Source organism: Botryllus schlosseri, chromosome 14 (genome assembly GCF_051294905.1).
Source record: "Botryllus schlosseri isolate E-star chromosome 14, Bs_hap1, whole genome shotgun sequence".
NCBI classification, from domain to species: domain Eukaryota; kingdom Metazoa; phylum Chordata; class Ascidiacea; order Stolidobranchia; family Styelidae; genus Botryllus; species Botryllus schlosseri.
Window position 1 is genome coordinate 10,030,426 of NC_137249.1, and position 22,499 is coordinate 10,052,924.

At 39.7% G+C, this 22,499-nt stretch overlaps 1 protein-coding gene across 3 annotated transcripts; it reads right to left on the reverse strand.

Annotated features, from left to right (window-relative positions):
* Nucleotides 1–6,663: 6,663 nt before the first annotated feature.
* Nucleotides 6,664–21,980, reverse strand: LOC145455652 (uncharacterized). 3 transcript variants are annotated; one of them, XM_080333635.1, is made up of 16 exons: nucleotides 21,768–21,978; nucleotides 19,311–19,591; nucleotides 17,533–17,665; nucleotides 14,825–14,971; nucleotides 14,631–14,757; nucleotides 14,410–14,559; nucleotides 14,190–14,344; nucleotides 13,937–14,130; nucleotides 12,964–13,187; nucleotides 12,765–12,895; nucleotides 11,972–12,202; nucleotides 11,827–11,913; nucleotides 11,593–11,764; nucleotides 8,887–9,034; nucleotides 8,613–8,815; nucleotides 6,664–7,942 (listed from the first exon to the last, which is right to left on the reverse strand). In XM_080333635.1, the coding sequence occupies exons 1-16, from the start codon at nucleotides 21,786–21,788 to the stop codon at nucleotides 7,107–7,109; spliced, it is 3,240 nt and encodes a 1,079-aa protein (XP_080189761.1). In that variant the 5' UTR covers nucleotides 21,789–21,978; the 3' UTR covers nucleotides 6,664–7,106. The 3 variants fall into 3 exon arrangements, with proteins under 3 accessions (XP_080189761.1, XP_080189763.1, XP_080189762.1); XM_080333636.1 differs by lacking the exon at nucleotides 6,664–7,942 and having other exon boundaries at nucleotides 8,701–8,811; nucleotides 8,883–9,034; nucleotides 21,768–21,980; XM_080333637.1 differs by lacking the exons at nucleotides 6,664–7,942; nucleotides 8,887–9,034 and having other exon boundaries at nucleotides 8,637–8,815; nucleotides 21,768–21,980.
* Between the last annotated feature and the right edge of the window lie 519 nt (nucleotides 21,981–22,499).

The window sequence follows — 22,499 nt, forward strand, 5'->3', positions numbered from 1 at the left end:
TTGGCGGGGACCGCGAGCTCGCTAATCAACTGCAGTCAGACTCGCCAGTAATGTTATGGTAGCGTGAGCGGTCAGGTGGGTACATATCATCCTTGCGAGTAGGTCAACACGAGTAAGCTGATTTGATCGATGTATCATCGGCATTGGATACATGGAGTAACCCTAATAAATTCATGCTACCTTGGTAAATTTGAAACCAAATTCATAGAATTCAGCCAGCGACCGCGACCGACTGGCTACGCGCCTGCATGATATACCGAAGGCCAATCGTAATGTTGTCACTATGTAAGTGACAGGTAATTGGTGATATTGAACACTTGCAGGTCATACTATGATGCATTATTACGTCACCCTTTGTGACATCATTGATCCTGCATACCTACAGAAAATTAGAGTTCAGGGCCTATATGCTGTCGACGTAGAGTGGCTGACATCCAACACTTGAGCAAAGATCCTAGGGACGGCGCAGCAGAACAGTGTTTAAACAGTTGAACGTTTCAATACGCTATCCGGCGCCACATCTGTCAACATATGCAATATGCATACTTCCTATAATTGCCGCGTTGTGAATTGAACTCTTCATTCCCACAGCGAGGCAGGGCGCTGTATTGCGCATGGGCTACATAGTCATATGCACTTTAACAATGAAGCCAAACTACACAATTGCTTGATTCTGGACGATTCTATGATGGTTAAGCAATGAAGTCAACAAATAACCTGTTATCATAATTTAAAATATACTGAGTTTTGTACTTCGGATCGCGATGGTATATACAGTCTGTTTTGTTTCATCAAATTCAAATTTCTTGGTACAAAATACAATAGCAACCACGCCCAATTGTATTGCAATAAGCTCCAGTGACTGAGTGACAGTGATAAGAATTATCATCACATGTGATAGGATATAGGACACACGAAACACAAATGAAAACTATTTCGTAAACAAGTCATGTAGAATAGCATAGTCACATGGCTTGATCAGGTCATGCTTAATAACCTATTTTCAGGTATATAACTAGATCGACGAGAATATTACAATTTAAGTTTTTACGAAAATCCCCAGGCAGCATACCGGTATAGGCTGCTTACACAACTACAGCTGCAGTGACTGGTAGATCTTGGTAGGTTATTCCACAATTGGCACAATCGATTGCATTGTTGATGCAATTCCATGCTATACAGAGCCTTGTATGATAAAACGATCTCGAACGTGACCTCGAGCTTATAGCCATACTGCCTATACCCGTGAGATGACATTCAATAAGATACGGCAGTAGTGAATAGAATTCTATTCTACTATATCCACGAGACAATGGACTGTAAAACAAGCCTTTGCGGCCCCGGCAGTTTTACAATCACGCATATTAGTCAGGCTAGTTGACACAATTCGATAGATGCATATTGACGTGACAATGTTTACAATCTGACTATTAATTTTGCTTCGGGATTAATTCTGTTTCCACAGTCACTAGCACGTATACACGAACCAACCTAATAATATTAGACAATAAAATTACAAGCTTGGATAATACTAGGATGATAGTGCCTCTCCGAGAAATGTCACATGTGATTATTTAAAACAGCGAATTGCTGACCTGAACCCCAAGGCTCGACCTTCAGCTAAACACGCAAGCCGAAACAGCCTCGCAGCGGTCCATGTGAAAGACACGTGAGTGACTTCGCTGTAGCCAGTTTTCAGAGAAACACACAACTATTCTGGTCTCCATTTTCATGATTCGAGTCGATGTTTTCGGGTGCCGAAATTACACGCCGGTTGACGACTATTTCAAATAAAATGAAGGTGAATATTAATTGTCGTTTCAATACTTTATTGCCATTGCGGCTGCCTTCAAACGCCGTTATTCCCTATCACATCTTTCAAAACATCAATGATATATATACATATCATATATATCATTGAAAACATGTAGTCAGTGTATCGGACACCCTCTCTGGTTTACCATAATTTTCAAAGATAGGCCGATGACCATACCTATTAGCTATCACAATAAATACACAGGGACAGACGAGGAAATGTGGAATTCTTTTGTCGCGTCAAGCGACTGTGAACGTTCACCAAATTCATGAGACTGACAGCTCCAAATTCAGAAACTTCTGCAAACATTGCGAAGTTACCCTGTGTCGCTGGGTGACCTTTCTGTTCCAAATTGTGCCTTTCTTACTCAGGGATCAACAAAACATTTATAAATAGCAGTATGTTTGTATCCATAGGCCTAGCCGTTGACTACATGGCTAGCATAGGCGAGCTCGCTGGATACTCTCTATCTCACTCAAGTATATGACTTTATGAAGCAGAACTACGTCACATGATCCACCATCTGAGCTTGAAAAATAACAAACTAGATTATTTATCAATCATGTTGCAAACTTAGAGTTCATTCTGTCCACCAGTGTTCTGCAGTAATGTAGCCGAATAGATGTGTGTCTATATGGGTATTGGGATCCGTGAAGGCTTGCAGAGTAGCGTAAGAGTTCGCAGAGAGAGTCACTGGTTAGTATCGAGGTAGCCTACTTGTTACTTTTCGAAGTATTTCAAGTAGATGTTGCCTACTCGCAATATTTACTCAAGTAGTTAAAAGTTTGGAGTACTTCTACTTCTACTTTCTATGGGCCTCAAATACTTACTTGTAAATCGCTACACGGCTTAACTTCTACGTGAGTAGCGGCGGTGACTACTTTGACCACCTCTGAGTGTTCCCCAAGTTAGTGACGGTCAAGAACCACGGCTCTATACCTTACTGTCTTATTCCTCCTTGTTCCTATAATGATAGGGTTACCATATATTTCTGTGAGCCGAATTCCGAACACTTTTAGCGCCCACTAGTGGATTTCAAAATGAGTTATGAGTACATCGTCTGTCAATATGACGTCACACTAGCAAAGCTTTGCTTATAGGCCTGAAATTATAGAATGTAAACATTCTATACTGAAATGGTCGCGATCCGGTTCAGCAGGAGTATGTGGCTGTGTGTTGTGTAACCGAGACCGAAACCACATTTTTTCAGGTCTTCCGGCCCAAATGAACAATGATTTTCGGCCCACCTTAGGGTAATCTATGCAACTTCTGGGGGACTTGCTATATGCATCTGGTCGTTCAATTTTTTGAATGAATTCTGTCACTAATATTGGTTCTTCCCAGGGTTGTAATGACTCGAGTCTGACTCGAGTGACGATTTTCTGATGACTCGACTTGACTCGAGTCATTTTCTCAAATTACGGAAATGACTCGACTCGAGTCAATCTGTGTATTGACTCGACTTGGACTCGAGTCATTGCGCATGACTCGAACCAAGTCATATACATGGAGTAATGTGACATGGAGTCTTGTGACTTGGTTACAACCCTGGTTATTCCATATATGTTTGTATATAGTTGTATATAGATGTATATAGTTTGATCCTCTCTCCGCCCACGCGATCAGAATTCGCGGTAGAGCTAGTGGAGGATGATGACTTCGACAATACAGGGAGCGTAATTGTACATCGTTAAGCCATGTTCATGTCGCACCGAAAAGATTGTTTATCAGCCTTATGCCGGTGCGCACCGCGGAGCTTTATATACAACCCATATCCAGGAGTTTCCAACCTTTTATGGTTGCGACTTCATCCCCAATTTGAAAATGTTCCGTGGCGCAGATCATAATTTGACGAGCTGATTACTAAAAAAAATCAGCACCTTTTGCCCAGACTTATTCACTGGTTATTTTTTAAGCTGATTACGCTCAACATCTTCGCAAATGCCAGAATAAAGGCATACAACCCCCACGTTTGGAACCACTATCTTTGAATAAAGCACTTTAACGGCATTAACCAGCATGTCTAGGAATATACTCTTCTCCTATTACGATTACAATTAGGCTTACTTCAGTAAATGAAGGTTATTTTTATTTATATTTTATTGCAGTTTTTGCAAGGGTGGTAGTCCCCATATTAAAATCAATAAATGTGATGGTAAATCGCGCGCAGCGCGACGAAAAATGTCATGTAGCATGAATATCACTCAAATTAATGGTATTATGATGATTTACGAGAAAATTATAAGCTTACTTCAAGCCTTCAAAATTCCGGACATTCAGGCATTTTTTAGAAATTCCTCCCGGACGCAAGTTTGAACACTGAAATTCCGGACATGTCTGGGAAATTCCGGACGTATGGCAACCAATGTTCCCTCTAATTTTTGACGGGTCTGCGCACGCTCACCAACTCACTGCGCAGACCCTTGGAAAACAGTGCGTAACGACCAAAAAACGGTCATCATTTCAGATTTTTTTTGTGCGCAACTTAGATTTTCTGTGCGCAGAGACCGTGAAAGCACTGCGCATTTGCGCACGTGCGCAGCTTAGAGGGAACATTGCTGGCAACCCTGTATTATGATTACTACGGATTCGGTGTTCATGTGAATGGGGGTGTGCAAGTTTTGAGAAAACGTTAAAAGAGTGTAGCCAACCATCCCGGAGAAGGTTGAAGAGCACTACGTGCTATGCAATAGTTGAGTTAATAAATTGAAAATCCACTCTATAAAAAGGCTATGGTCCAATTGGCATTACAGTTGTGCTCGCATGAAAGGTAAATTGCTATGAATTTCTGATCTGTCTTATTGTTATGCCGTCATAGAGCGGTACTCTACTAGAAGCTTTTATTATATTCGACTAGGATACTGGATTTTTTCAACCCTAATATGCGTCATCATCTCCCGGAGTCCTTCTGATGAAATACAGGTATCATTACGCATTGCAATTAAGGTGATCAGCTTCTTGGAGGTACAGAACTTCAATATGCAATTGAATAGTATATTCATATTGAAATGAACCTGAATATTTTCGGCCGACACTCGTCAGGGGTAATCTAGTTGCTGACGATTACCCCTGACGAGTGTCAGCCGAAAATATTCGGGTTCATTTCAATATGAATATACTATTCAATTGTAAATTAAGGTGATAAAAAATACATATTTTTACCGGACCAGGTATTCAAAATGCGAAATGAATTATCCGTTATTTATTCAACTCAATTTCACGTCCCAACCATCGAGAAATAAGCTCCGAAACATCACATCAGTTATCTAAAATCCACTTTTTTAAAGTACCCCAGTAGTTTTACTCTACTTCTGGTACTTACTCAAGTAGAAATAGTTTTTCGCTACTTCTACTTAATAATATTTTGTGACTTACTTACTTACTGTTCTCTATTCACAGTTTATGAAGTAGAAGTATTATATTCTTCCAATGAAAGAGAGAGAGAGAAAATGAAACGGACTAATTTAGGGACTTTTTCCGCGGAGTACCAACAATAATTTTACAACCACAAAAGTTAATGAAAGTTCAGAATTTTCGTCGTGCTTCGCACGAAATAGTTATTGAGTGACATGCAGAGGTGGTCAAAGTAGTCACCATCTCTACTCAAGTAGAAGCAGAAGTAACGCTGGAATTTCTACTCAAGTAAAAGTAGGAGTGGTGGTTCACGAGTAAGTAAGTAGGTATTCTACGCATATTTTTGCCTAAGAAACTGAAAACTGTCAAGTATAAGTAGAAGTAGTCTAAAAATCATAACTACTTAAAAAGTAGTGTGAGTAGGCAAAATATACTCCGAGTACTTCAAAAAGTACAAGTACTTCGTTACTGACCACCTCTGGTGACATGTCTGTTTACCGAGTTCTTTTTTCCGGAGCACATACACGTAGAAGTTGTTATTACGAAGTAAAATTAAACGTAAATTGCATTTTACGAGCTACCATAGTGTTGTTTCACGTAACAATCATCTCGAAAATCGGTAATGCCGTTTCTGATACAACTCCATATTGCTTTTCGCCTCAACTACGGGCCTATTATACTACGGAGGAGAGCACAATTCCATGACATTATCTGAAATGGAGCTTTGGAGTAAACAAAAGTTAAGAGCCTCTTCTCCAAAGAAAAAAACTATCATTTGCATCCCACGATGCGGTTTAATCCGTATGTGTGGAAACTTTGTACTGAGCAGCACGAACCCAGCTCTCTGTATCGTCCTGAGGACTCAGTTCCCGGCTTTTAAGAGCCCATGAGAGCGTATATTAACGGCTGCTTCTCACAACTACTTACTTACTTGTTTACTTGAGTAGATTTTAGCGTCGCTATCTCTACTTCTACTTGAAGTAGTTGTAGGTTGCTTTTAAAAGTACTACTTCTACTTGTACTTAAGTAGGTTTTAGCTTAACTACTTCTACTTCTACTTGAGTAGCTTTCTTAACTACTTTGACCACCTCTGAAAACAATACAAGTTATACCGCAACGTCGCGTATACGAACAACTGGGGTATTGACGGAATAAATTAAATCAAGGCATTGGGATAAACAGGTGTTATTATTTGCCTAGTTGAAGAAAAACCATTATCAATGTTACAATCAGAAAAGGTAGTTTTACATTTTTTGTCAACTAGGCTAAAGCTTCCGATTCAAAATATTTCCAGAAATAACAAATCCAGCGTAAGTAATCAAAAGTTTGTTGCGCGCAAAAAAAATACATTTGGCATAATCTCTTCAAGCCCTGCAACATCAAAAAATAGAACTTAATCCATCCCCGTGGCTGGGTATAAGGGGTCTATTGTTTTTCACACTATATATATCTTACTCTATTTGCCCCACTTTGCTATATATATAGTAGAGATCTTGAATAGTGAAATATATATTTACAGATATATCACGAAATAGATATTATATACGTAAGGCCTACATATTTGCAATAGGACTTTATTACGATGTCCAAATCATATTATTAATTATGCTTACCGAAGATGCTAGAAAGCCATATCGCAGACGGTCCATCCCGAATACGTCTTATAATCATGACACTCACGAAACTTTGTCAGCTGCACCATCATCAGGTAAAAGTGATAACAATATAATCGAAATTTATGAGGTATAACGTAGTTATAGGCTATAATATAATGACCTGACGGATTTAATTCAACCGTAAATTTGACGGACTTGAACTAGTGAAAGGGTAGTAACTTTGTACTTTAGTGCGTATTGAAAACGCATGCATGCATTAACTGTTCTTTCGGCAAGTTCCAGCCACTAGAATTTCGAACGCAACTGGAATTTAGCGTTCATCAATCCATATCTTCAAATTTGCGTTTGTGAAAACAACTCATAATTAGATTCCGGTAGCGCTCCCGGATTCGCTTTTTCCAGACAAAGGCCAACAAGATAAAAATACCTTGCAGCGATATGGAGATGTCAAAAATCACCCAGAGAGTCATCAGTTTCGTGAAAGCCGCGAAGAAGCCAATCATCCAAGAGAAGCCCATCAGAACTGACATTTTCAAGTACGTAAAAACATTCGCCCGTGCGCGACGTGTAGACGCTCGCCGAGCAGACAACTCTGTTTGAGTATTTCTGCGTCCGTGATTCCTAACGGACACATCAGGCGTACGATTGGTCTCGCATTCATCATGCGCTAGCGAACCAATCATGTCACGACACTCTAATGATAATTCGGCAGCGGCATTATCGTGGCCGTTAAGCTGTGGTGTGGGACTTTGCTGCGCTGGCGCTGCATCGACTTCGTCCGAAACAGATGGTATTTTCCGTCGCTGCTTTTTAGAAGTTGAAAACGACATTCGCTCAAATTTGCGGATAGATATGATAGTCAAACAAAAGAATACCGCGTTAGCAATTAGGATTATAAATACGGGCACGCCGAATGCCACAATGTTTGCTGTGCCGTTTGATATCCAGCATATTTGAGCGCTTGGGTCGTACTCATATCCCACATCGACGGAGTCCGCCAATAATTCCAAAACCACGGCGACACATACAATAGCGCACGGAATCCCCCAACCATACACCATGTATTTGTAAATGGTTTTTCTTCTTGCAGCGGCTCGAAATCCAGCTACTGAATTTTTCCTACTGCTCACCATTCTGAGAAGAGCCGTCTTCATACCTGTATGACACAAGGAGGCTGAATGTTAGTTTGAACTCAAGATGTCATGCTATTTTTAGACTACTTCTGACTCGCGCAGCGGCTTATTATTATGACTATGCTTCAGAGAAGTCGCTTTTATCTTTCCTTGATAAGTAATCGTGGTCTTATCGTTCGAAAATATTGATGCATTGACGTAACGCGACTTTAATGTATGTTTGTCTCATTGCATCAGGTAAATTTGAAAAATGACATGGCGTCGTTCGATATATTCGTTTGATATTTGTAGTCTACAGTAGACATGATTTGAAGCTTTCTGACCAGAATTATCAACTAAATATCCTAGTTTTCAAGAGCCACAAAATACAATGTCACCGAATCGGGGGTGTACATTGGGCTCATACCCTGCAGGTATGAGTCCGTACCCAACAGTTCTTATAGGAACCTTGATTTGATCCTGAAAATAGCGCTTACAATCGTTAATTAGACAAGACATCGGACGCGATTCAAACGCGAAATATTTCCAATAGTCGAGTCCAAACACGACAAAATCGTACCGGGACTCTACCACTACCCCATCGTCTTTAGTACAGTCCTTAAAGTATGGGGCGCCAAACCACGGAAATTTCCCAAGGGGGACGCTGGGAGAAAAAAGGTTAAGGACCATGCATTGGTCTAGTCTTTCACTTGCCTTGTCCAAAAGTTCTCCACACGTCAAATGAAATGACGTTGTTCCAGAAAAATGCGGATAGGAACAGAAAGTGCAGTGTCGCCGCAATCCCTTTACAAGCATTGTTGCTTATACCCGCGCCGGATACGAAGAACAATGTCATAGACAGAAATTGGGCCGCAACCAAATTCATCACGCAGTATCCCGAGATTGTTCGTAGCTCCCTATAGTAAAGACATGAAAATTGCAAATTCCGCAAATATATGACGATGCTTATTGAAAGGTGGTCACTTACTCGAACAGTACGTAAGTAACAAAAGTGATAAGAAGGGAGATAAGCGAAAGTATTGAGAGACAAAAGTTGGTCCATATCACGATGTTCATCCAGACTTGATATTCAGTACTTTGGGTGGCATGGTTTTCCGTGGCGTTTTGATTCACATCTGCGATGAAGTAAGACATCAACCTTATATTAGCGTTGAAGTATACACGTGATATAGGCCTACACATCGTTTTAATGACTCGAGTCTCAACACTATGATTAGGACTCGACACGTTGCTCCTTAACTTAGACTAGGACTTGACTCGATGGTGAATTGAAAAGGACTCGATTGGACTCAACTCAAAATTATTAAAGTAAAATTGAGTTGTTATGAGGAACCTGGAGACTTGGTTACAATCCTGTATATATACAGTAAACCTGATGTTATGAATGTCTATGTTCTGATGTACAGGAATTTTTGTCTCTATCCTATATTCGGAGGGTTAATTTTTCATGTACACATATCCGACGTCAATCGTAGTTTGCCGATGTCTTTGCACTGAACGTCGATGTTATAGAAGCTTATTCACCTCAGACTTGTATGAGTGATCCGAAATTGTAATAAGACGATTACAAGCTTCTTAACGTTTTGTCTCAAAACTCAACTATATACCTTTTCGCTAACTGTCCCCCTTTTGGTGGAAAGCTTTGACCTTACATTGATAAAAATGAAGTCATAAATATCAATCAATAGGGAAAGGCGATGCTACCCGAATTTCGAATGCCTTGAATCGAGACACCAATATATTGCATGGCATTGTACTAAAATGGCGTTGTTGTGATCGCTCCGCTACCGTGTGAATTTACACCGATACCAGAATTACTATAGTCATGAGGTGCTATACTGATTAATTTGCGGTCAGAATCAGTGTTGGAAGAGGGTTGCATTTAAAACAAACATGTTTAAAACAAGGCCCTTGTTTAAAACATGTTCATTTTATTTTTTGTCATGACGTCACGAATATTCGATTGTGGCGTCATAGTGATTGACATTGACAATTGAAAATATAGGGTAAATATAGCTCCTTTGACGAAATTTATACTCATAATTAGGGATGGTGTGAACCTCTGAAAGGTTCAGGTTCGTGCGAATGCGAACCTTTTTGAAAGGTTCTGTGTGAACGCGAACGTGAACCTCATGACGTCACGTGACGTCATATTGCTAATTCCAACCCTACATTTCAGTGAAGTGATAGCTAATATTACTGTACAAGTGTACATGATACCTAACGACGATTCGGGCCACATAATGCCACAATGTTGAAGTATACATATTGACAATTCCAACGTCGCCAAATGTATCAACTGGGGCAATCAAATTATATAATAATCCTGTAAAATCATTATCTTCCGTCGCTTTGCCAACAATTATGACTTGCAAGAGAATACATGCGTACGCCTTAACAATTGAGGCCAGACCGGACAATCGATTCGGCGTCTGAGTATTGCCACGTTTATATTGAGCAGAGTTTAGAACGGGTTTCTATATTTGCTACCGATATTACTTCATCAACAAGTTATACAGCAGCAGCCAACACCCAAATTGCACGGACTTGTTCATTGTTCTGTTTCAATAAACATATAAAATCAGGATTAACCCTGTACGCCTGCTAGAATTTTTACATCAGACAACGATATCAATTTATTGATTGGTTGAATAAGCTTCATTTGCTGACTATCTAAACGTAGTGTATTTCCCTCTTGGTGTCGTGTGATTACTGGTCAACAGCAGAGAGTCACTAAATATTCGAACAAACTTTTGTAACAAAGCAACTAAAATCTTTGAGATTGTCAACGTGGATGCTCGTTTAGTGTTGATTCGTTTATGCTGCCAGTAGGCCTACCATGCATATATTGGCCCGCAGTCGAAATGCAATAAATTTCAATCAAAGATGGTATAATGAATTGGAAATTGTAATATATGAAAAAGGTTCACAGTGCAGAACCTGTCAAGGTTCGTTTGTGAACGTGAAACTCTAAATTACTAAGGTTCACACACAGAACGCGAACGCGAACCTCACGTTCACACCATCCCTACTCATAATAGCTGTTGAATCGACTCTTTTGAGGGTTCCAACCGTCCCATATCGTATATACGTCGACTATATCGGGTGTTAATCATCCGTAGGCTCATACAACATGTTTGTTGGAAAGTATTTACACGATTATGGCATGATTATACAACTTTAAAAAAACTTTTTTAAAGGCTTTTGTTTAAGACACTGTTTGAAACATGTTTTAAACAAAGTGTTTTAAACAACCATTTGTTTAAATGCAACCCTAGTTGGAATGATTAATATTCAACATTGAGTTTAGTCGGGGCCTAAGGTCGCGTAGTTGTTGATTAAAAGGCCACGCAAATTAAGTTTAACGACCCAGACCGGAAATATTTGGTGACTTGAAATTGACTCGAGATCTGAAAATTGCAGATGACTGGATTTGACTAGAATAACGTTGAAAATTTGCATGACTTGACATGAAAATTATGCAAGGAGTAGACTTGACTATAGACACAATATTTTCGGTGACTCGAACTGGTGACTTGATCCCAACATCGGATAGAATACAACAAAAAGTTATACTTATGAATCATATGAGGCAATCATCAATGTCACGGAGACAACATAATTATCAAGGATTTCTAAATAAGGAAAAGCAGTATCGATACACTTCAGAAACCTGTTAGTAGGTAATCATCGATGCAAATAGCCAAAGTGTCGTCAATGACTGCCGATTCGTTTTTTGGTACGGTAACGTTGCGGTCGTACAGGTAAATATCTCCAGTCGGTAAAATTTTGTATTCCGTTTGATTCAAAGGCACGTACATAAAACACGACGATATATTCATTGCCTGAAATACAATCACCGCCGCTTTACGACAGCGTCACTCTATCTACAAAACATCAAAGTCACCTCTTCCTCGCAAACTAACACGCGGGAACTGTCAATATACCGTCGTTCGGTGCCATTCTCATTGACTAATATAATCCAATCTAAGAACTGTTGATGCAAATATTTAGAGATTTGCCCAAATGAATCAGTTCTGCCAAACATATACCTGGTAATCAGTTTTCGTGTAATACCGGTATGTCTCCGGTATGTACAGCATTATTTGCCCGTCTTTGTCAACGATTTTATATTCGTCGTCGAAGTAGATCATCTCACGTTCAATGTCGTCACATATTGGAACGTAGTGCGACAGATAAGAGTCCACTATAACAACTGACATGTAGTCAGTTTTGCATAGTAACTTCTCATAAGTAATCCAATGGCTGGCGTTATGCACAATCTGTAATGCGTAAATTCGATGTTGAGTGTATTGGCAGTTGGCACGGGTAATACCATCCGTGTATATTATGATGCCATCAGGTAGCAATTGAGGGTGAGTGACTGGAGAAAATGGCGTTACAGTGACCGAAATCCAAATTTTGGCCGATCGAAATCGTGTTTGACCCTGGCTATTAATGTGAAGTGAGCAAAAGATGAAGGGAGAATATGACAGAGGTATAGTTAAATTAGAAGTAGAGGTAACATCGTAGGTATATACTCAAGTACAAGTATAGTGATTTCCAAGTAAGTGAAAATGTGAGCTTCTCAGCCTTTTTTTGCTTGAAAAAATCAAAACTGTCAAGATGAAGTATAGTCAAAAATTATGACCTCTTGAGTAATAGTCACGCATCACTGAAAATCTAGACTAACCGCTAACTGGAAGAGGTTGAGCTGGACAAGTAGGCTAATCGGTTATGTTATTATACCCAATTTATCCGATTCGGTATCGGAATGTTTTGCCTATACTGTGACTATACTTCACGGATATATCATATGTAAAATATTGCTTCTAAAATATGCACCTCAATGATCTCTTCATCGGTCAAGACTAATTGTTCGCTGTCGGCCAACACAAAAGAAAGGCTGATAGCAATATCTTCATCATTCCGTTCATCTCCGTTCTCGGGGTGATGTCGGTGATGTACCGGAAAATCTAGATATGGACATTTCCCATTACGGATTTCCCAGTGATCCATCATCGTCGTAATTCGGTTTTCTTACGTGTCACGGTCACGTTATCGAGTGTCAGAGATTGCGAAAGTGAATGGCCCATAAAGGCTTCAGTTACACACTTTGACAAATCGTCCACGTCTCTACTTGTGTTAAAATTCGAAGGAATTACAGTCCACGGCACATCGATAACCACTGTCAGGGTACCAGTGACGGGGGTCATGGATCTTCCAACGTTATTATTTTGATCTTTATCGGTAAATGCGTCTTCGCAGCTGGAACACAGCGAAAAAAAATTCGTCAACAGGAAAATTTCAGGATTCAATATAGAGGGCGCAGGAGACTGGCTCTTGAATGAACTACAAACTTCATGTTTGTTTTCTACAATTGTATACCGCGGTAGAGACTGGGGATTTATCAAAATCAATTGTGAAATGAATTGATATTATATACCAATATTATTACTTATCTGAATAAGCACGTTAATGTGGAATTAAGTACAGGGGTGTTCGGTAACGATGTCTTTCTACTTTTTGCAGCGTATTATCGATGCATTTTTCGTCTACTCTAATCATTTACCCGAGTGCTTTTATTTCCTGACCATGTCCAAAGTTATTGAAGTCAGAGTATAACTCTATAACATTTAAAATTTCGTCAAGGTGAAATCGATAGATAAGCATTATTTATGAATGATATCGTTGTAACCGTAAAGTGGTGTATATCTCACGACTATATATGGTTGCGAAGATGCATCGTGCAGTTTCTAAAGTATAGTCGCGGTCCGCTCGCTCCAACCTTTAGTTTTCTACTTATACTTGAATAATTGCAAATGTTACATGATGAATAATGCTTGAGTGCAACAATGCTCCGTATGTTTGAGTGAAATAGCCCAGCAAATATCCCACGTAATTAGTATCACCGACGACTCTGACCACATCTGAGTAGTTGCCGGCCGGAAAATATTCGACAGTTGGCGCATTTGTGTGGCGTCCCACTTATCCTCACCATTTATTCTCTCACTCACCTAAATCCCGTGAATACTTGGTCTGACGTGCATATCACAGGCCTGCAGAAACTGTAAACCGGATCGTATACCTCCCCCACATCACAGGAGCTACTCGCAGTTGTCACGGTGGTTGTACCGCTCTTTTCGTCGGTGTATACAACCGTGCTGTCAGGTTGATTGAATTGAAGAAGCATAGAAAACGAAGGCGGTGTCTACAACGAAAAGTAGTTCACATGAGTCTCAAATGTATCGCATTGTGCCAAGATATTACCCATCGCTTCATTCGCGGTTTGGTTATATGTTGCTGCTTCGGTATTAACTTACTAACGTCGAAGCCTACTGGTAAATTCCAGTTAACAAGATGCTCATCGTCCATAAAGACTTGCACAGAGTTGATATCAAAGTCTGTGTTTATATCAACGTTGTCTGGAAATGCGACGCAGGATATTCAGCAACTTTGAAACACCAACGATATGAGCGATTTAACGCACCTTCACAATCAAACATGGAAGTGAAATCAGTACTAATAGACGTCAATAGACTACGGCCCTCGAAATCGAGCTTGTTGATTTCTCCCAATCCTGGTATGCATCTTTGAAGCGATTTAGGAAATTTTACGAACCGATCTGTAATCACATCACCTGGGAAATTTGTTCATCTACTATGCTATTCTGCAATATTCCCATTGCGTTACTGAGCGCTACAAACTCACCATACGCTGAGGAGTATTGCAATTTGACCCGTTTTGCAAAGGCGATTATGTCGGTGGTACTCGCCAAGCGAACATCGCAGAAAACCATTGCATAATCATATATCGTTTCAATATCACCGCTGAGCACCTTTGTCGTGTTCAAAAGTTAATATTTTTACAATATCGTCCAGCAAATTTCGTGGCAGATTCATTACCTCGTCTGGTATGCGAGATTGACACTCGGCATACACTGGCCACATATCGAAATGCGAGTCACTGTTGCAGTGAGCACAATATATATTCTTGTAAGTCAGTCCCAATCTTCCGGCAACTGGGATTCGTGTTAGCAGATCGTTATATTGCTACAAGACAAAATCGAATGCATTCCATCTGTCAATGCGGCGCACGGGTCTATATACACTAGGGTTGTTCAGAATTGACCGACTTTCAAAAAGTCCAGGTTTTCAGTCCGATTCCCATGCCTTATACCTTAAAAACAAATTCTGGCTACTTTTTTTGTAACTCGTCCCCTGCATCCGTGTGCACATTGAGCTGGAAGAATAGCAGCTGGAAATAGGGGATTCCCCTAAAATCTGAGTGTCGCGATTTTACCTAGCCTAGTTAAAGTGACATATAACATGGATTTATGCAGCTGTTGCGGTTTGGAGTGCTACAAAACCGCACTATATAAGGCATTCCTAGTTCAGAATATCATTTCCATGTCCCACACTGCCTTAGAACTGCTCAAAACTACCTAAAACGGATAGTCATTTTGTTGGATCACATATCCTACACCCCTCAAACCTACCCGGCACTGTTCATCAATTTTCTGGATCCCCATGTGCAAGAATACAACTGTAAATGTAACATCCACTCACAGCCACATAATAAACATCACAGGAAACGAAAAAATAAGGCAAAGAAAGAGATCAACTTGGCAAAATATTACATAAATCAGGTGGATGAAATGGTTGATTTCGAGAAATCTGCATATCTGTTCCGGTGATCTTCCACAGCTTGTAGGAGGCTCGCTCGCTGTTTTTTGTCATCCGTTATGAACGCAGCATAGTCGGTATTCAATTTTACCATACGCTCTGCTGCATCATTAAAGTGCTACAGCTAGGAAAAGTACAGGCTGATGCATCATTTGAACTGCTGGAACTTTGGAATTTAACAAAATCTGTTAGAGCTCTTGTGTTTGACACAACATCCTCAAACACTGGTAAAAACAAAGGTGCGGTTCCGTTACTTGAAGAATTGATTAACAGGAAAGTTTTCTACAATGCCTGTCGCCATCATATTTATGAACTGGTCATTCGAGAGGTTTGGAAGTGTTTGTTTGGATCGACAACCACATGCCCTGAAAACACGGATTTTTATACCTTCAAGAAGAAGTGGAAACATATTGATAAATCAAGAAGCTATAAAACGCTGAAGTTTATTGAAGGCAGCTGGTTGGCGATGAAAGCTGATGAAGCAAAGCAAGAAATAATTCCACTGATGAAACCCAATGATGGAAAGCAGAAAGAAGTCTTGATAAGAGATGACTACAGAGAATGAGCAACAGGCACCTTGGCGATTTTGGATGACAAATATGTTGATCATCGTTTTCGCAAGCCTGGTGCTACTCATAGCGCTAGGCTAGATGGATGAGTCAAGTACTGTACTGCCAAAAAATGTTCATGTGGAGTGAGCAAATGGACTATTCTGAAGACTTCATTGAAAAGTTGGAACGAATCAATACATTCATTGCTTTGTTTTATGTTCCAGCTTGGTTGAAAACTGGTATTGCATGTGACGCACCTTGAAATGATCTCAAATTCCTTCATGACATGAAAAACTTTTCATTATGCGATCTCACTGTTGCTGATGTGGCATACAAGAAATTGCGAAAACATCATTGGTATCTAACTGAGGAAATGGTGGTATTTACCACGTTCTCGGCTAATCCAAAGATTCCTGACAAACTGAAGGAAGCGATGGCTGCTAAATTGCTGAAAATGCCAATCCCTGAAAAATTTCGTAGAGGTAGCCTATGCCTCTCAGTCTGATCTCTGACTCTGTCTCTGAGTCAATGAGTATGGTCGATTTGATTGGGCCAGAATCGTGGTTTCTATTTGATGCTATACATGTGGAACATGATTGGTTGAGTCCTCCAGTTTCGGAATGGCATACTGATCCGGATGTCGTGACTGCTCAAGAATTTGTGAATACTGTTGAAGTAGTTAATGATGCAGCAGAGCGTATGGTAAAATTGAATACCGACTATGCTGCGCTCATAACGGATGACAAAAACAGCGAGCTAGCCTCCTACAAGCTGTGGAAGATCACCGGAACAGATATGCAGATTTCTCGAAATCAACCATTTCATCCTCCTGATTTATGTAATATTTTGCCAAGTTGATCTCTTTCTTTGCCTTATTTCTTCGTTTCCTGTGATGTTTATTATGTGGCTGTGAGTGGATGTTACATTTACAGTTGTATTCTTGCACATGGGGATCTAGGAAATTGATGAACAGTGCCGGATAGGTTTGAGGGGTGTAGGATATGTGATCCAACAAAATGACTATCAGTTTTAGGTAGTTTTGAGCAGTTCTAAGGCAGTGTGGGACATGGAAATGATATCATGAACCAGGAATGCCTTATATAGTGGGGTTTTGTAGCACTCCAAACCGCAACAGCTGCATAAATCCATGTTATATGTCACTTTAACTAGGCTAGGTAAAATCGCGACACTCAGATTTTAGGGGAATCCCCTATTTTCAGCTGCTATTCTTCCAGCTCAATGTGCACACGGATGCAGGGGACGAGTTACAAAAAAAAGTAGCCAGAATATGTTTTTAAGGTATAAGGCATGGGAATCGGACTGAAAACCTGGACTTTTTGAAAGTCGGTCAATTCTGAACAACCCTAATATACACACAGCTTGACATCGACTCCTGATTACATCATTGGGCCACTTCGGAGAGCATTTCGTCACAAGCCATGCATGCTCATTGATATTGCTCGGATGATTTGTATTCAAGAATGAAGAAAGAAAGTCCAGTGTACATTCTCTGAAATGAAGACGTCCGATATTCGTGACATAATAGAACACGACTATTGAGCATCAGAGCTGGTCAGTGACGAAGTACTTCTACTTTTTCCAAGTACTCAAGTAGTCTTCCTCTATTTCTGGTACTTACTCAAGTAGATCTGATTTTTGCTACTTCTACTAATGTTTTGTGATCTACTTACTTACTTAACGCTATTTTCAGTTTGTCAAGTAGAAGTAGTTTAATCCTCCAATCTGAAGGAATTTCGGAGCTGTTTTCACGGAGTATCAACATTTAATTTTCATAAAAGTTTAGTAAAGCCCAGAATTTTCGTTGCGCCTCGCGCTCAGTGGATACGGAGTAACCAGTATGATTTCACGAAAGTATCGGTGAATATAATTTAGGTGTAGCGGGTTGGCGCGGTTCCGTTCACGCCGCATTGTCGCCCTTCGCCCATATGAAATATTTCATCATAGTATATATGGCTAATCATAACGTTTGAAATTGATGTTTCGCAATCTAGCATTTACTTATCATATCGTAATCTAACAGTCCACGGCGTGTCCTAATCTGGAAAAGTAGTTTCTCACTATATTTTTAAGCTTTAGAGCTGTTTTTGTATACCACATTTGAAACTTTCAGGATTAAAGACATGAAATACATTTTCCGCTTTTAGAAGTAGTGTTTATATTTCACTTTAAATTCCCAGTATCATATACTTTGAGTTCTAATTAATATCATTTCTTTTGTCTGGATAACATACATGCGGAAGTTTAAAAGCAAGTGTAGTAAAGCCATTAATTTCCGGAAATAAAGCAACAAAATGTAGCATTTTTACGATCCACCATATTTTTTATTCACGTTTACTAATCCGGAAAAGTGTTTACGAGGTATCCTATACAACTTTTCCGTATTGCTCTTCGACTAAACTACGGGCCTTGTAATGTGGGGGAGTGCGTCATACCATGATATTTTCTAAAACGTGCTGCTCGAGTAAACAGAGGATTAGTATCGCATTTCCATATCAATAATATCATTTTCGTTCCATGATGCGGACGAATGCTAACGCTGTTGAAAATTGAATACCTTCTGGTATGCGCATCAATATGAATCAAGCACGGCACCTTTCGCATCGCTCAATTTGCACCTTTTGACAATCCATGCGAACGAATTACGATCGTTTTCACAACTAACTACTTACTTACTTTAGAATATTTAAAGTCAGTTAATTCTACTTCTACTTCAAGTAGTTTTAGGTTGCTTATGGAAGAAGCACTTCTACTCGTACTTGAGTAGATTTTTTCGTCGCTACCTCTACTTCTACTTGAGTAACTTTCTTGACTACTTTGACCACCTCTGTTGAGCATGCTACACTCGGCACGGGAACACCTATGACATGAGCATAGTGACGCATAGGGTGTACTGTAGACACGGAACGATATGTTGAATAAGTATTATCGAAGAAAGATACAGTTAAGTGTTAAAGATGTATGAGACCTTGTTAAATGCTCATGCTCAATAGACCACGCGGTGTAATGACGCAAAAATTCGGTTGAATGACGGAACATACGTAATATATTGTTTGAATATGAGAATAACTATATTAACTTAATATACACGCATAACATATGTATTGAATTAACGATCTACTCTGTCTATGACCCACCTTTGTGGATGGGTATAAAATTGACATTGACATTTTGTTTCATTTCCGGATGGACGCAGCGTCGGTATTCCACGACACTGTTGATCACAAGTCTCATTCTTGCAACGATAAAGATTTTTTTTCCACAAATCCACATTCGTGTTCAACAACTTTTTCTTCCAACAGAGATTAGTGAAAGATACTTTGTAGCAGTTATCCTCTTGATTTGAGATCTGCAGGGCGGAGCAACTGAGATTTGATGACGCCATCCCAGCCCATACGGTACCGAACACAATCAACGTCTAAAACAAGGCTGAATTGTTTGGAGATGCAAATGCAATGAGGCATTGATGATACTGTATAATTTCAATTTATGGCATAGTTATGTATGCGTTTGGACTGGCAGCAACACACGGGAGTTGAACAATATAGCAATGGACATTAGGCATTCATGTATAATAATTGATATCATTGCGTTATATCGTTAATATCATTCACGTTAGCCTATGCCAGTGTATGAAATAAATTGAACATTTTTAAAATTGCAATCAAATCATCGACCTATTACAGTGGTCGGGAGCCTATGGCCCGCGAGCCATATCTGGCTCTTTTGAGTATAAGATATGGCTCATGCTTGCCAAATGTTTATTTTTGTACTAAATAGATCAATATTGCAGCGACTTGTTAGTAAATTTTCATCACGACCAGAATAATTATTCCCATGGCAGTATAATCATGTCTTTGAGAGGTAAAGGCAAAGCCGTCTTCAGGTTTAGGGGCTCGAACTCTTTTCAAGATCCTCAAATTTAAGTTACTGTCGCGCATGCGACCAATATTACTCGTGAATTCGATGTAGCCTACCCCGCTACCCGACTCGAAATCTTGGATTGCGCGATACGTTGATTGAGCAAAGAGAATAGCACCCATATGACAACGCAGTTTTCAAATACACATTGTCTTCCTGATCTACTACGTGAAATGAACTGCCGTTACAAACATTACAAACTCTAATTACAAACAACGCCATAGCTATCCACGTTCTTGATTGGCCAGTATGGCTCTACCGGCGATAAAATAGGCGCGTGGCGCAACGTTATATCTTGCCGCCAAATATTTTGAGAATTGAGAAGTCGATCAGTATTTAGATTTTCGGAATCAGTGCGACAGTTACATTGGAATAATGTCAGTTATAATAAATTCTAAGCTATTTACGATGAATTGCGTTATCAATGGTGAGGTCGGGGCCGTCAGTGCCTCACCTCTCGTTTCGCGCTTAATTTTCGAACAATAAAATGCAAATTGTGTGAATTGGTAGAAAAATGTTCAAAATATAGTCATTCATGAACATCAATAGAAAACACCAATAATAATTGAAGGTTTCAAAATTATCGCTAACAGCTTAGAGTGCATGGGTAGGCCTGTATAGATTACTGCAGTGACCATGTTTGGCTATACCTACGCAAGACGATAATGTAGTGGTTACGATAAGCGCCCACCAATCTGACGGATCGGGTTCGATTCCCGTCGGAGGTTTATCTAGGCTCCTCTTCCCCCGCCGCTGCCGTTCTTACGGCGACAAAAAAGCCCAGTAAAAGACCCGACGAAAGAAAGCACGGAAGAAATTCATCAAGATTGGCGATCAAAGTGCGCGCATTTGACGACATTGTGATCTTACTAATCTAATAATTATTTTGGAACGGAAAAATGACGGGACGATCATGGTGTTGAAAAAACCGGGGGAGGGGGAAAGGAGAAATGAGAACCCAGAAACCCAGCTGATGCTCAAAAACCCAGATCTATGGGTAACTGTGTTCAACTGTGGGCGGATTAGGAGGAAAAGACTTCTCAATATACAAGCTTACAACGATAATAATTGATGTCCCACATTACTCCTCTGCCAATTTACCCGTCCCATTCCCTCCTATTGTACTGGTAATATATTTATGTCTGTTAACATGTCATTATTACGCCACAGTGACAGAATTTTATTTTCAATATTTCAAATGGACCTGAGATCAGCCGCGAAATATTTTCAAAATGGAAAGTGGGCCACGATAAACAACATTATATGAATCCTTCTTTTAATATGTCAAATATTGAGTAGGCTGCGTCAAGGAACAAGGAGTCGGGCAAAAACATATGTGAGACTATTTCCACCACCAGCAATCAATTGTTACATACTTTGTGATCGATATGTCTTCACACGGCTTACAGCCACAATAATAAGATTGCAGTCAAAATATTCGAACATGGTGATGAGCTGGCGAACGATTTACTTCGAATTCAAAATACAAGTCATCCAAGTCGAAAGTTTCATCGCTTCCACCATTAATTTATCATTCATTTGACCATTTCATTTTAATGATACTAATATTTGCAATGATTTTGTAGTATTTTTGCTAAAAGTATAATCAACTCAGGCTATAATTACTTCTATGTAATAGATCGAGATATATATAGACAACACGTGCCATTCACCTTCCAATCCATTTTCTTCATTTCAATAAAGATATGTATCCATCGATGAATTCCTTCGAATATTTGTATAGTGCGCAGCGAACTTCCAAACTTTCGTCAAGTGTCGGTGTTGATCCGTCGAATTACTGCGCAGATTCATTAATTTGGTGGAAAATAGACCCAGACGCTTTATGATTAACTTATAAGGATACCAGACTATAGTGTACAAACATTTAAGGTTAAACAAATCCCATTTGTTAAGACGTTTTATAAGAATGATATCTTATGTTATTGTGCAGCACTTTATCAGAACAATAAATTTGAAGTACCATGGGAGATATGCAGGTGGTGTCCGGCGAATTCACCATCCGACTAATTGTAAACAGATAAGTTCGGTCCCGCTAACATGTACTCAGCTCAAACTTATGGATCCCTTGTCTGACCGAAAATGTCTGATAATTTCGCGCTGTGCAAACATAGCACATCATTAATAGTGGTCAATCTATCCGAGAGGGGAGTTACCGCTATACAGCGTTTGTTACATATCGATGCTTCAGTTTCAAGTATGTTAGGGTATTTTCATGTTGGCACATTTTCCATTCGGTAATCCATGCATATCGACCTCTTCTTCAAGCGACAATAACAATATTATCGGGGATTGTAGTTGGACGCCTATGCTCAAAATCGCGTATATGAGTTGTACTGTACATTGTACAGACAGTGGCATTTTAGAGGTACACGAAAGTAATTAAT